General features: G+C 46.6%; 1 protein-coding gene across 2 annotated transcripts in view; it reads right to left on the bottom strand.

Annotated features, from left to right (window-relative positions):
* LOC108164768 (LIM/homeobox protein Lhx1) overlaps positions 1-15,386 on the bottom strand; it is a 50,023-nt gene that overhangs the window by 22,203 nt on the left and 12,434 nt on the right. Inside the window, exons 2-3 of one of the 2 annotated variants that reach the window (XM_017300680.2) lie at positions 10,727-10,922; positions 9,304-9,530 (exon numbers count right to left, since the gene is read on the bottom strand). In XM_017300680.2, the coding sequence (XP_017156169.1) occupies positions 9,304-9,530; positions 10,727-10,922 (423 nt within the window). Of the gene's footprint in view, positions 1-6,718; positions 6,738-9,303; positions 9,531-10,726; positions 10,923-15,386 lie in introns of those variants that run through there. The other variant, XM_033391245.1, reaches the window with a different exon arrangement.

Genomic DNA, 15,386 nt, shown 5'->3' with positions numbered 1-15,386 from the left:
TCAATCCCAATCGAAATTGCAGTGGAACAGCATTTAAAATATTTACTGCATCGGGGTCACCACTCAAAGAGGAGGCCCTGCCTCTGGATAACCTTTTCTTTAGTTTATTCATTCTCTAAGATCAGAAAACATCAGATGATTCACGCAGTTCCCAGCAACCGACTGCGACCGCAGTAATCATCATTCGATCTCTCCTCAGAACAGAACTCTGTCGCAGTTTTGTGTTTCGTGTTTCGTTGTGGCATGAAAATTCATTTGAGGCCTGACCCAGTTTTCATTTTCGCCATTTGGCCCACTGCCCTGCCCCGCCCAGTCCCGCCCCACCCAGATCGTTTGAGAGGTTTTCAGAGAGTCGAGACCTTATCGTGGAGACCATGGAGTCGTCTGGATCTGGCTCTGAGTCTGTGTCTGAGTCAGCGATGCAATGGATCTTTGAGTCACATTTCAGCTACGGCTTCGGTTTCCAATGTGATTCATGCGTGGAAAAGTTCTCTCTCGCTGTTCTCGCATCTCGGGTCCTGAAGGTGTTTGTTGCTTGCGTTGTTATGTCATTTATAGCCGCCTGTTTAACGTATTTTTCAAGCGAAAAAAAACTTTATTTTCACGCGCATTACGCAAACCGTTTGAGAGAGGTGCCACGACAACCAAAGTCAGGCCTGAACAAAAAGAAAAAAAAAAAGTGTGTGTGTTTCGTCTTGGCCTCGTCCCCCGTCCGAAACCCCATCCGCCATCCTCCATTCCGTTCCAAAAACCCAACTGCAGTTGTCGTTGCCGTCGCTGGTCGGCGGTTGTTGGGTAAAAGCCCATTAAAAATAGCTTTGAAGTGGCTGTAAAAAAATAAAGCCAAACTAAAAATAAAATAAACATTAAATGCTCGACCAAGTGCGGGCTTTCAAGACAACAACAGACGACAGCAAAACCCCTCGAATTTGGAGTACTACGAGTGTACGCCGCGATAGTCGTAAACTTTGCGAGTGGAACAGGTTAAGAGACGCGCCGCTGGTGGGGGCGGGGGTGCCAGTGTCAGTGCCACATATTTGCTGCACCATTTGGTGACCCCACCCTGCCCTCCCCCCCACCCCCAGCCAACCAACAAGTGCGCTTCGGTGTTGCGCTTGACTGCTGGCTGTGGCAGGTGATACGAACAGATACTTAGATATTCGATGGGTTCAATTCGCTTTTGGCTAAATAAAGTTTCCATCGTTTCTCTGAAGTGGTGACCCCGACACCCGCAAATCTCTAGATCCTCTATTTGCGTTGAAGTTCACGTACCTCAGCATCAGGATACCTATTCGTGGAGTGAAACACCGTCCAATACAAGCACCAAAACCAAAAGCCACTGCAATCCTCAACGAAATCATCAACAAATCCCAAGTTTTCCAAGGGATTGAGTCCTTCCATCCATCTCCTCAGTCCTTTTTCCCCCAATCCCAGTATACATCCTATTTATATATGAATTATGTGTCTGTGAGCCAATGGCAAAGATCTCCACGCAGGCGATAAGAAAAAACAGAAAAGGGAACAAACAGGAGCAGGATGACGAGGCGGAATCCACCCCAAAAGCGAAACTTAAAGTTGCCACAGAATATTAAAAAAAAAAAACTTAAAGAGCGAGCGGGAGAGAGATTCCATTTTTCGCCATTTTCCCCACTGTTTGTTGTGTTATTTATGGCAGAGAGGGGGGGCAGAGGGGGGGGGGAACCAAAAGGAAAGCCAGAAGAAAAGCCAAAGAGAGGCGGGGAGTTGGGGCAACAATAAGAGAATCGAAATCGATTTCAGTATTTCTAAGCTTTTTGAGGCCGAGAGAGAGACAGAGACAGAGACATAGAGAGAGAGAGCCTTAAGCCAGTCCCTCGACAGTCAGGAAAAGCCTGCTTCCTACACTCCTCTCCCTCCGCCGCCGCCACCCCCCCCGTCTGCTTCACACCCCCTGCCATACCCTGGCATCCATACTTCTGCCTTCTGGCATTTTCGCAGACATCATTTTGCACACACACAGACACACAAAGCCCTCCACACTCTCTGCCACATTTCCGTTTCCGTTTTGTATACATAACCTCAATTCAACGTCGCACCCTTACGAGTCACAGAGCCAACCCCCGAAAAATGTGGCATGCCCCCCCCCCCCCCCCACACCCTTTGGGGCAAATGCCACCTGCAGCAGCAGCAGTTTTTGCGTGCTTTTGGTTTCGACAGTTGGATTTGTGCTTTCCCCCGAAAACCCCCCCCTCCCCATCCACCAGCCGGCAACCACAACCCTCTGACATCCCCCCGCTCCTGTGGCACAGCCCCCCCCGCTCTACTTCAGCATCCACTTCTTTTCTTTTGTTTCGTTTTTCGCTTCTTCTGCTTTTCTGGTTTTTCTTCTGTTTGCTTTTCTTGGTTTTTTTTTCTGTGGGGCTTTTGTTTTCTCAGTGAGCCGCCAACGCCGCCAAATCCTTCCTCAAAAAAGGAAGCCATCCCCCAGAATGATGGTTCCCCCTCTCACGCTCTCTCTTCCTCTCACACACTCTCTCTCTCGCTCTCTGTTTGTCTCTCTTTTGGCTTCGATTGTTGCCATCTCGCTTGCTTTTTTGCCTCTGGCCCGCCTTTTTTTTCGAGTGCCTGCTGCTGCTGTCGCTGTCTCTCTGCTTATCTCTCGATGGAGCCCTCGAGGAGGGGTTGTTCTGCCGCCCTCTGGGCACCCCCGCCCCCCGCTTGCCACCGTTTCTGTTTTTTGGGGCGCCATGTTTGTCAGCGACATCTCTGAAGGTGGCATCCACGCCTCGCGGTGGGGCTTTTCTTTTCGCTTTTCATTCTGTCAGACGTTTGATACGCTTTTTGGATACCCTCTACGTGGAGGATGTTCCTCTTGGAAAGGCTAGAGACTCGTTTCCATTCCTTCGACCGAGGGGCACTGCTGCATGACGCGGAGTAGGAAAAGTAGCCATAGATGGCATCCAAAAAGGGTATCCACAGGCTACTACTTTGTTCCTGCTCCTCTTTCCCGCTGGCATCGCTTTTTCTTTCGCTTTCTTTGGGGTTTTCCCTCGCTCTTGTTTTATTGGTGAAAAATGTTTGACCAAGCTTGAAATATGACACGATTTTCCGCGGGTGGACGGGGGCTGGGAGTACCCATAAATCTCTCTCTCTCTCTCTTTCTCTGTCTCCCGAAAACTCCTTAAAGTGGCGGCACTTAAAGGTTATTTTTATGAGGATATACCCCCACCCGCCCGTCCCAGACTCTCCCTCTCTTTTCTTCTCTCATTATCAAAGACTTCTTCGGCATGTTTTGTTTGCTCATCAAAAAGTTGTCTTGCCTGCCCCTGCCCCCTGCCGCATTCCCCATGCCCCATGCCCACCACCCCGTTTGCCATTGTAACAGTTTACGGGGCACTCAATTTTTGATTGGAGATTTATGGCGGGAGTTACGAGAGTTCATTCCGAGAGTCAAGAGTCACTCAAGAGTTGCTCTTTGCTCTAGTTTTAACGCCTCTCGTCGCTCGTCGTAATTTGTGCCCCAACACATCATCAAAACACACGTTGCCCAGCCCCCCCCCCCCCCCCCCCTCCCCCCCACACACCCACCTCCTCTGTCCCTCGTTTTAGTTAGACATTAAAATGTTTTTGGGGAGAGACCCTTTTTTTTTGTTGTTTGTTTTGTGTTTTGGTTACGAGTTTTGTCATTAAGACCCGCCAGTCGTTCGCTTCGGCAAATGCCCCATAAACCATATCCCAGCGACAAGTGTGGCAGTGGCAGTGGCAGGGATAGGGGATAGGAGGCAGGGGGCAGGGGGCAGGGGCACGAGACAGGTTGTTGTCGACTGTCGATGATGATTGGAATTTATTTTTTTCTTCAAAATGTTCTTTGAATGCGCAAAATGAATCGAAAAGAATGAATGCCAAAAGCAGAAGCAGCAAAAGGTATTTAAGGCAATCGATCTTGGAGGCAAAAAAATATATTTCCACTCTGAGGAATCGTTGGAAACACCTTTCTTTGGGCTCCCCTTTTCTTCGCTGGGCATTCATTTGGTATTTGGTATTCAGCACACACTCACTCGTACGCATTCGATTATTCACTTGATTTATGGGCATCCTTCCTGCTCCTCTTTGCCCTTTACTTCCGGCACCAGAAAATGGCGACACTTCCGCCGCCTCTGCCACAGCCAAAAGTCTCTGCCACACACACTCACAGACGAGAGTCTCTGCCACATTCATAGCCAAAAGTTCGGCGCCCTGTCCCACCTCTACAAATCATGGAAAATAGTTGACCGAATGATTTACGAATGCGTTGAAAAGGCGTTAGAAGCCGAAAAGCTCTCTGTGAGGCATGCACCTTGCCCCCCCGTGCCCCAGCCAACGGTTGGTAGGGTATTAAATTCGTGGCCCCAAAATAGCCGCAAATTTATGATCCAAAGAGAGAGAAATCATAAAAAATGAGGCTGCAGAGAAGCGGGGGGGAGGCGGTACATGTGGCAGGGGGCATGTGTGGCATTGTGGTCAGTCAATGTGCGTCTCGGGGAAAAAAAGCGAGACCCAAAGAGTCATAAAAATAAAAAATAGCCCAAGTAAATGTCAAATAAACTTTAACGGTTTTCGCTTTTTTTTGATTTTGTTTTGGCCTGGTCAACACGCACACACACACACACACACACACACCCAGGGGCGTAGAGAGAGGTTCAGATTGGACCACAGCCACCAGCCCCCCACCCCAGAGGCCCCACAAGCCAGCAGCCAGTTGCCATAAACTTTTCTGACAAAAGAAAACAAGAAAAAAAAAGAAGGAAAATAAAACAAAATAAAAATATATATACACAGATCTGGTATATATATATAAATATGTATATAATCATAGACACAACGAAAAACTCGACCAGAAAACAGAGGAAAAACAGAAGGGAAAAACTGCCATCGCTGCAGAAAAGAAAAAAAAATACACACAGAAACTGCAAATAAAAATAAAAATAAAAAATAATAAAAACTCCTAGAAGGGAAGAAGAAATGGGCAACCGCAAGGCAGCAGCGCCGGCAGCAGCAGCAGCAGCGGTAGGAGGAGGAGGTTTCATGTGGCATGTGGCATGAGGCATGACCGTGTGGCCAAGGGCGTAGCAGCAAAACCACACCGATTTACGGTGTAGGGCATTGAAGAGGAGAGTACTATATTACGTGACCAGCCGACAAAATGACAACCGTAAATCTGTGGCATATATGCTACATGTGGCAGCCACAAACAGTTCCCCTCTGGAGCGGGGCGAAGGGGGAGTGGAGTTCAAACAGATAGTAGGCACACTGCATCAGGAAGAGGCCTGTAAATCGATTAAAAATCGATTAATAAAGGCATTTTCGATAAAAAAAAATCAAAGGCGCACGAGAGGCCAGCCTCTGAAAGCCGTCTTTAATGTTGGAATGGAACATCTGTTTATCTTTTTGCCACTCGAAAGAAGTAAACTTTTGCCAGAGAGAGAGAGAGAGAGGCCTTGGCGTTGGGAGCCTTTATTGTTGTTAAGGCCAAAAAAAAAGTAGGCGTAAGAGCCACAAAAATGAAACACAGGACTACGCACGATAAAAGAGCAATAAAACAACAGAAAGAACAGGATAGAGAAAATGAATATGGAGCAGGAGCAGGAGAAAGAGCAGCCCTTGTGGTTCATACAAATTTTGGGCATCATAAAAAGAACAACAGAAAATGAGTATCCCGTCCAAAATAAAGGAAACTCGAAGAGTTAAGGTCGTTTAAGGGTCATTATGTGCCCCCCAATTGTAGGGAAGAGAAACAGAGAACACTCGCACGATTATAATAAGTGTTTATCCCTCAAATGGAGATGGGGAGGGCAGAGGCTGTATGTCATTTCAAGTGTTGATGATAACTCAAGAAAGTTTAGGACCCAAAGAGAGAGAGAGAGCCGAAGCAAGGAAGGATACATTTGAATGGCGGATAAGGAAATGGATATCAGAGCATAGAAGGAGGTCTCTTCTCTACAGTAATCACTCTTTTCCTTGTGGTCAAAACTCTTTACGTTCCTATGAATCATTGGTATTCGTTTGTGTTCCTCCATGTAGACAGCAAGTCAGCTGTTTGCCAGCTGTTTACCAGCTGTTTGCCATTCACATGTCAACGTCGAAGGGAAAGGAATAAAGTACATATGGATATAAGCTGTCAATTTCATTGCTTCTCTCTCTCCCAGTGTGACTTAGCAATGAAAAAGTGTGGGTTTTCAGGCACATTTTATGTATTTCAAGTAAATTCCATATGATTTCAATGGTACGGCTCTCGAGAGTCCAAAGAACAAGCGTCTTTAAAAGATTTTCACACTCTCCATACTGTCGCTCTCTCTCTCTACTCTCCCTCCCTGTCTCTCTCTCTCTGCTCACTCTCTCTCTATCTCTCCCTCTCACACTATTTACTCCTCTATTTGCTGGCTTCCTTCATTTATCGGAAATGTTGTACTTCATTGCACTTTTAGCGATGGCCTCCGGTATGATTTATGTCGCATTTTGTAAGCTCCATTTCTGCCCTGGTACCCGGTGCCCCCGCGCTCCGCCACTTCATTGTTGCGTCTTTTTATCGCACGGCAAACAGTTTAATTTATTTGACAAGCCATAAATTGAAGCCTCGCCACACAACAGCAAAACAGCAACAGAACAACAAAAAAATGCCAAAGAAAATTGTGTGTGTTTTCTTATGGAAAATTCTCGTTTCGTTGAGTTATTTCCATCATAATTTGTAGGGTTTCTGTACTTTTTTTCCTCCCGCCGTCGATGCCGTGGGGCCCACTAACACTTTTGCCGACGCGTTTTTCCTGGGGGATTTTCACTTTTTTTCCGAGCGGTGTCTTTTTGGGGCACGAGTGAAAAATCCGTTGCACGTAATTAACGCAATTAAAATCAAAACATTAATGACCTGCGCTGCTCGGCTGCGTCGCCAGGCGTCGTCGTCGTCGACAGCAACAGCGGCCGAGACGCTGCTGTGCTGCTGTGCTGCCGTGCCGCCGTGCCGCTGTGGCAGAAGCAGCGACAGCGGCAGCAGACCCGGCCATAGATTTTTCTTGTGGTTTCTCCTTCTTTGTGTGTGAAAAATGATATTAAATAAATGGTAATAATAATTATTATTAATAATTATTGGTGGAAAGGCCCGAAGAGCCGCAAAAGCTAGCTGGCAAAAGTATTGCCTACTTTTTTGGGCAGGGGAAGGGCCTGACTGGCTGCTCTCTTCGGCTGCCATTTTGTTCTGCCGCTGCCGCTGCCGCTGTCGCTGTCTCTGTCGCTGCCGATGTCTCAGTCGGCAGTCTGCGCAGCTGCAGAGAGTCTCTCTCTCTCTCTCTCTCTCTCAGTCGCTTGCTCGCTCTCTGTCTCTCTTGTTCTTTCTCTCTCGCTCTCTCTGTCTTCGTGTGGGAGGAAGGAGCAGGAAAAAAAATGGCAGCGTTGAAATATTTAACGCCGCTAAGTATGCTACGAAAATATTTTGCCGCATTTCGGTATCTTTTGGTCCCCAAAACTGAGAAAACTGAGAAAGCAGAAGGGAAATGGAATCCCAAAAAGTGGAAATAGAAGCCACACAACAAGCGGCGTGGCGACGCGTGGCGAGACGAGGCGTTGCTGCGTATGACAGCCACCATACGACGACAAGAATGTCATGCACATGGTACACCCATCATACATGCCGCCATTTAAAGCTCTTTAATTGCTTGAAAACTTAAAATAATTATGCGCCACACAGCGCCAATTTTAAAGCTTAATCCACATCCTACACACAGCCACAGACACCGACACAGGCACAGATACAGGCAGACTGGCATCCACTGGCACATCCTTTGGCCTCTGGTACGCGCGTACGTGGTATATCCTTTAAAACTTTTTGCCCGTCGAGTGCAACAAAAACAACACAAAAAAAAAATGGAAAAAGGGTAAACAAAAGCCGTCAAGCGGTGGATGGAGGGAATGTGCTTTGGGGTTTTTGCATTTTGCAGCTGCTTTTGGCTTTAATGCGTTTTTCCATCAGTCGGTCTCCTTCGACTGCTCCTGCTCCTACTCCTATTGCTCCTCTTCCTTCTCATTCTTTCATTTCATTTGTGTGTTGAATTTTTCGGGAGGAATGTGTGTGGAAAAAGGGAAATGGACGCCATTAAAGCTTTAACTGTGGGGCACAATAACCAAAAAAAAATGGGGGAACATTGTGTTTGAATCTTCAAAGTTTATTAGAGACCACTAAGAAAAACTTCTGCCAGTGTTGGTTAACCACTTAATGACTTTAACTAGTGTTGGTTAACCACTTAATGACTTGAACCAGTGTTGGTTAACCACTTAGTGCCTTTAACCAGTGTTGGTTAATGAATCAAATGTCCAGTGTTGGTCAAATGTAATGTTTGAGAGGGCAAGTCGCATCTGTGGCCGTTTCCACAGTTTGTCTGAAGCTTAGATCAATTCTTGAACTTCTTAGCGATTCTACAACTTGAGCTCAAGATTACCGTTTCACTCCCTCTCCCCCTTTCTCTCTCTCTGTCTGTGTGTGTGTGTTCTATTTTCTTATGCATGAGACTCGTGTTTTATTTATGCGTTTTGTGTAAATATTTGCCAAGCATTTAGCCTCTGACTTTTGTCTTTAAATTGTGCGTGTGTGCGTGTGGGTTTGTAAAAGCGACTCCTCGCTTGCCGGAAACCCAAAAATGTAGCAAATATTTTTTAGGATTACAAAGGAAAACAGCGAAAGAGAGGCAGCGGCCAGAGAGACAGAGAATGATAGGAAAAACTTTGCCAAAAATCAACAATGGGCATATTATCAGCAACAACAAATAAAGAGAGAATCCACAGGGAGATAGAGAGGGAGAGAGAGAGAAAGCGAAGCGAGTGGCTGGCAAGAATGGCCGGTCCGGTGCTTCTTTTATTCCCACGGTAATTTGAATGGCAAATATTTCTATCGCAAACGATAAACAATTAGTGCAAACAACTGCGTTAGAAATTAAAATATTTGTAGAAAAAATGCCATGTTATTGTTATTCTTCTGGCTGCGTGCGTGATGTGTGGGTATGGTCGGGTCTGGCCTGGCCTGGTGCTGGTTCTGGTGCTGGTTCGGGTGGTGTGACCAGGGCAACCGGGCACAAATTTGTGCCTAAATATACCCAAAAGCATGTGCGTAATTGTGTATTTATTGCTGATGGAAATTGCAGATACCACAGCCAGCAGAGCAGCAGTCTCCTCTTCTGAGTGCTCTCCTCTAATGAGCAAAGATGAGCCCCAGAGCTGTGCCGCCCAGAATTTATGACTTGCCCAGTCCAAGCCCCACCCCGATTAGTGTCGTGTGAATGGATTGTTTGGGATGGTACTTACCGCTCAGTGAATTGTGGCCGCAGGATGGCGCCTTGCCCAGCAGATAATCGTCCTTGCAGATAAACTTATTGTCATCCAAAACGTACAGCTGCTCCCCGGTGCTCAACTGTTTGCGGCATATGCAACATGTGAAGCAATTTAGGTGGAAAACCTTGTCCCGCGGCTTACGCACCAGATCCGATGGCGCAATACCCTGGCCACAGCCACTGCACTTGGTTCCATAGCGTCTGCAACACAAAAAAAGAAACGAGGATCATTTTTATGACCTATCCACAGTTATTCCAACACTCAAACTTCAAGAGTTCTATGTTGGAGAGCCCTCATGGGAAGTATACGTTTGGAATAAGTGCTGGAAACACTCAGAACTACAATTCCAATACTGAAATTACTCAAAAGTATTATTCACGCACTGTTCCCCCAAAGAAAACACTCAAAATAGCCATTACAACACTGAAACTTCAAGGGAACTTTGTTGAAATGCACTCTTTCATACCATTACTTTACTATTAGTGATGAACAGCCCTTGAAACTAATAACAACGTGAAAAACACTCGAAACCGATATTCCAACACTGAAATTGCAAGAGAAATTATGTTGGCAAGACCTCAAAAGCACTGCCAAGGAAATAAAATCCCGTTCTTAATTCAGTTTCTATTCCTGGAACGTTTTTTTATTAGAAAATTGCAAACAAAAGATCAATCTATGGAAGCCTCCCATTGAAAACCTCTACCACTCGTATTCTAAGTAGTTCCTTCTATTGATTGCCAATGGCCCAGGGACTGGTAGTGACTACCACAAGTATGCGCAAACACACAAACACATCAGTCGAAGCCTCCGTTTTCCGTTTATGGAATGCCTTTGTTGGCCCCATCACACTCCCATCATCCTGTCGCTGATTGATAGGACACCCATCTATCCGCTCTGGCACTCTTCAGAATCGAAGGAACCGAAGGACAGGGAGAATCTTGTGTGCAGGAATTGATTTCATTTTGATTTGCTCAGGTATTTTGCATGTTAATTGCTTTCGTCCTGGCATTTTTTCCTCCTCTACTCCTTTGATTCCCTCAGGTTTTTGCTTTTTTTTTTTTGTTTTTTCAATTAATAGAACTGAATGCGGAATCCAAAGTGAAATCAAATGAAAACCACACGCGCGGACAGCAGCAAAACAAAAGCCAAAGAGTCAAAGCTCCGATTGAAAGCTTGGCTCTTAATTGCTTTGGTTTCTTTCTTTTTTTTCGTTTTGCAGTTCGCTCTTCGGTCAGCGACTTTTGATTGAAAGTTCCTTCTCTTCTCTCTCTGAATGGGGACTGGAAGACAGATTGGGAATTGATACTGGACCCACTACCGCTGCATTCTATTCCTTGACGAATGTATCCGCTCACTTATGGGAACATTATGAATGCTAAAATGTGTTTATTCTCACCTGAAGAAATCGTTGCGACAGTAGAGCTTCGATTCGCGGCTGAAGCATTTGTCGGTGAGCGGTTGGAGGCATTCACAGCATCGCACGCAGGAGGCGTGCCAGGCGCGTTCGAGGACATTCAGCAGGAACTTGTCCAGGATCGGTTTATTGCACCCAGCACAGGGATCGCCCACGCCGACAGGCGGTTCACTGCGACCTACAAAACAGAGATATACAGAGATTAAAGAGAGTTCAAGGGTAAAAGATTCGCCTGTTTTCCCAGGAGTGGGGGGAGCAGCAGGGAGAGAAGGGGACTCGTGTGTGTCTGTGTGATGTGTGCCCGTCGAAAATCCTTCGAGGCGCAAATTAGCACCTCGCTTTTGGTTGCCTCATTAAGTTTGCACATGTGTGTGTGTGTGTGGCAGAGTGGCAGGTGGTGTGGCACGATGGCTGGGTGGCGCTGGTGCTGGGGCAGATAAATGAGCAATGAGCAATGCGTGGCCTTGGGACCGGACCGGACCGGACTGGACGGATGGTAAACATTTGAGAATTACAATTTGCACGTTGCACGTTTTGCACTACGCATACGCCCTGTGGGGGCATGCAACCCTGTTCCACCGCAGCCCACTTTCTTGCCGTATGCCACATGTGGTAGCCACCTTTTTCAATGATTGCTGGGGAGCGCTCTCCTTTCCACCTTGTTAGTAGTTCTTCTCCTCTGCCACAAGACGAAGAAGGCGTTGCAAGAAGCCGTGGCATATCTATATATATATATATGGATATATAGAGGGGTTTTTTTTCATGTTAGAGGAGATGTGTGAGCAGGCAAAGGCAGATGGGGCAACTGCAACCGAATAATGATAGAGGCCACAACCCAAAATGGAGAGCCCTCGGGGCCTGAGACTGAAACTTGAGAAGCAGCAACCACCACCGCCAGCAGGAGGAGGGGGGAGGGCCACAAAAGGGTGGAGAAAGAGGAGCAAGAAGCGACAGGGGGCAGTAGGAAGAAGGTTCCTCCTTTCGCAGTCAATCAGTCAATGGAGTTGTGGCATGAAACCACACAGAAAAAAAAGAAGAAAAAAACAAGAACCAAACTTTTGTCTTCGCCTCCGCCTTCGCCTCTTTTGTGCTTCGTTCTTTTGGGGCAGGTGCAGGGAGGGGGCGGGGGGCTGTTGCATGGTTGTTTTTGGGGGCGTGTCTCAGGTACAAAATATAAATACCATAAAAAGAAGGAGAAGCCACAGAAAACAGAACACAAAAGGAGGTGGAGGCGGAGGTGGAGGTGGAGGATGTTCGAAATAAAAAGTAAACTTTTGTGTGTGAAAATTTATTTTCATTCAAAAAGTTTCTGTGCACATTTTTGTGGCATGTGGAAGAGCCAGGGGGGAAGGGGGGGCGAGGATGAAGGTGAGAAGGAAGCACAAGGGGGAGCAGTGGAAGCAGAGGAGGACGATTAATGGGAAGAAGGAGCAGCAGGATTGTATGATTTTAGATTGAGAGAAAAAAGGTGTGGGAGAAGAATGAGATGCGATACGAAGGAAGAGAAGAGCAGAGCAGAAAGCGAGGATAGAAGAACCTAAAGAGGATCATATATGTTGTGTCTCAACCTCCTGTCATACATCCTTCCTGCTCCTCCACAGTGACCCACATTAATAATTCTCCCCCCAATTCCTCCCCTATCTACTGGCTCCCGATGGACAGTAGCCGCAGCCCCAAGCGAATCCCCAACGAACGAGCGAATGAACAAATGAATGAATGAATGAACCGCCCCTCGACAGAGTGCGGGCGGCAGAGTGGGGCCGTGCTTCTTGGCCATTATAAATGAGCAACTGACACACTGATTGATTGACGAATTGACTCATTTTCGCTAACAGAAAACACAAAGAAAAAAAAAAACAACACCCAAGACTGCAAGGAATTATAACGAACGAACATCCTCCACAGAGAGAGAGGTACAGGAACCAGCAACAGCAACAGCAGACACCCAACAACAGGCAGGGCAGGGGCAACATCATCGCAAGTGGCAAAGTTGCAAGTCTCAAGTCCAGACCCTGCCTCTGCCCCTGCCTCTGCCTGTGCCTCTGCCGCATATGTCAAAATTGACGGATGTTATCAATCATTTCATGCCGCTGCAGACAATTTTTAATGAAGGTTATAGACGTTTATAGACGGAACGGAACGGAACCGAATCGCAGGGAGTGCTGCCAGTGGAAGGAGACTGCGACGACTCCTCTCTGCCTCAGAGTCTGCCTTTAGTTTGGGGCCTGGCTCTGGCTCTGGCTCTGAAACTGAGGCTCAATGAACTATACAACAAAAGCAAAAGCAAAAGCAAAAGCATTTTCAAGTCGGGTTAAACGCTGTTCGTGTTGCTGTTTTGCTCCTTGTGATGTGGCTGCTGCCGTTGGTGTACATATTCATGATTGATTGTTGTAATTGTTCATGTTTTTCGAGTAGTTGATGATGTCGTTGCTGAATTTGTTGGTTATTTCGTTGGTGTGGCATTTGATGTGGTTGTTGAAACTGTTTTCTCTGCTATTTATAATTATGGTGAAAAATGGTGGCTATTTTTTTAGTTTTTCATACCGTTGGTGAAATTGTTGAAGCTATTGGTGAAGTTTTTATACAGCTGGTGTTGGACTATATACTGTTGGTATAATTTTGGAAAGTGTAGCAGCTTTATACACTATTGGAGTTGTTTAATTTACTATTGGTGATCTTTAATTTACTGTTGGTGTTGTTTGATTTACTTTTGGTGTTGTTTTATTTACTGTTGGTGTAGTTTTTTACAATGGGTGTAACTTTCAATCGTGTTGGTGAAGTATGTTTACACTGATGGCTGATTTTTTGTAAGCTCTTGTTGTAGTTTTTCGTATTTTTGTTGAAATATTCCTACTGTTGATGTGTTTTTCCTCAAAATGTCTACGAAATGCAGTAGTTGAAGTCGTGAAGGAGATGTTGTGGTAATGTTTGCAAGAGCAAGAGCATATCTCATTCGGTGTTGCCACCGCAGCCGTGCCCGCTGGGCCCATCAGCGATTACTGCTGGCTCCGGTGGCTCCTGTGTCTTCTCCGTTTCCTCGACTGTTTTTCGGGGCTTTACTGGCGAGCTCTTCTGCCTCGCGCGCCTCTTCTTTTTGGGCTGTCAGTCAGGCACCTTCGCTTCGCGGTGGGACCTTCGTGGACTTTATTTTTGTGCCTTCTGGCGCGTTTTTAAAAAGCGACAAATTGTTGTTTGCAGACGCCGACAACGTTGTTGCTGATGCTGATGTGGCCGTTTGTTGTTGCTGCCGCTTAAGTGTCGCAATTTAAATATTGTTGAGTGCACTTTTGGCTACCGTTGGCCATTTATTTTGCGCTGAAATTTATGTAACGATGTGAAAAATTGCCCGGCTACTGGAACGAACTGAAGCTGAAGCCAAAGCCAAAGAGCCAAGAGCCAGGCCAGGCCAAGCCAAGGCTCTGGGCAAGCTCTCTCTGCCCCTCTTTGCGCCCCCATCTGTGCCCCTTTCTGTGTCGCTGTTGCAGTTTTTCCGCTGTATCTGTGGCAGCCATTGACCGCGCGAATGGAAGCTGCGAGTCCGGAGAAAAGTGCAAAGTTGCAACCGAGGCACGTACAAAGCATTTTGCACAACATTTTCCGCGCTCTCAGTCTCTCAGCCTCTCTCTCTCTCTCTCTCTCTCTGTCTGTCTCTCTCTCGGACAAAGCATTATAATTGTGTTCCACAGAGCACAGAGAGCTCCTCTGGACAATCCATGGACTAACTGCATTTATAATGCAACCAGCAGCCAGCAGCAAGCAGCAGCTTCTTCATGGCTCGATGGGCTGGTCCCCGGGCAACACCCCAAAGACCAGCCCCACAAAAAGTAGAGAGGAAAAAAAAAATATAACAAATGAACTGAAACTCTGTTCTGCAAGCAGCCCGGCCGGCAGTCCCCACAGCAGTACAGTGAGGCCAGCCAGTTGGTGGACACCCCAGACACTGGGGCACCGCTCGGTAAATCTCATAGATGATTTAGTTGCAGCATGATTGGGGGGCAACACTGGCATCCTTCATCGTGAGTCCTGTCTGTGCAACAGAAGCAAGCGGCTATGGGGCAGCGGCAGGGGCAAACTTCTGACCATTGTCGTTCCGTCTGTGGCAGAAACTGTGAAAAATTCGTTCGACATCGTACACGCCACAAAAAATACTACAACAACAACAGCAACAAAAAAAACGAGAAGCAAAGCGAACAAAAAATGGGAAATAATAAAAACTGAGCTTCGAACCAAAGCACTTGCTGCTGCCTGCTGCTGCGCCATGTTGGTTACGCCTCCCCTTGCCCCACACCCCAGCCCGCCTCTCGGGGCACGCCCCTGAACTGAAAACGTGACTAAAATGTTAAAGCCACAAAGCAAAAGAAAAGCACCAGCCCCAGCACAACCGCCGCGCAATCATTTTTTTCTTTTTTTCTGCAGCTGCTTCTTCCTTTTCTTTTTCCAGGCTTTTCCTCTATTTTGCTGCTTCTTGTGGGGTTTTTTTTTTTTGCAAATCTTATGCAAAAATCCAGATGGAAATGCAGTAGGAAAAAGCCAAACAAATGGCTACAAAAAAAAAGAAAAACAGAAAAAGAAAACCAGAAAAACTTATGGCCCACAGAAGGAAAACTTTCTGCCAGGCAGACCGAAAAGGGATTAAAGGGGA

Source organism: Drosophila miranda, chromosome XL, assembly GCF_003369915.1.
Source record: "Drosophila miranda strain MSH22 chromosome XL, D.miranda_PacBio2.1, whole genome shotgun sequence".
Lineage (NCBI taxonomy): Eukaryota > Metazoa > Arthropoda > Insecta > Diptera > Drosophilidae > Drosophila > Drosophila miranda.
This window is presented reverse-complemented; position numbering and strand designations above follow the sequence as displayed.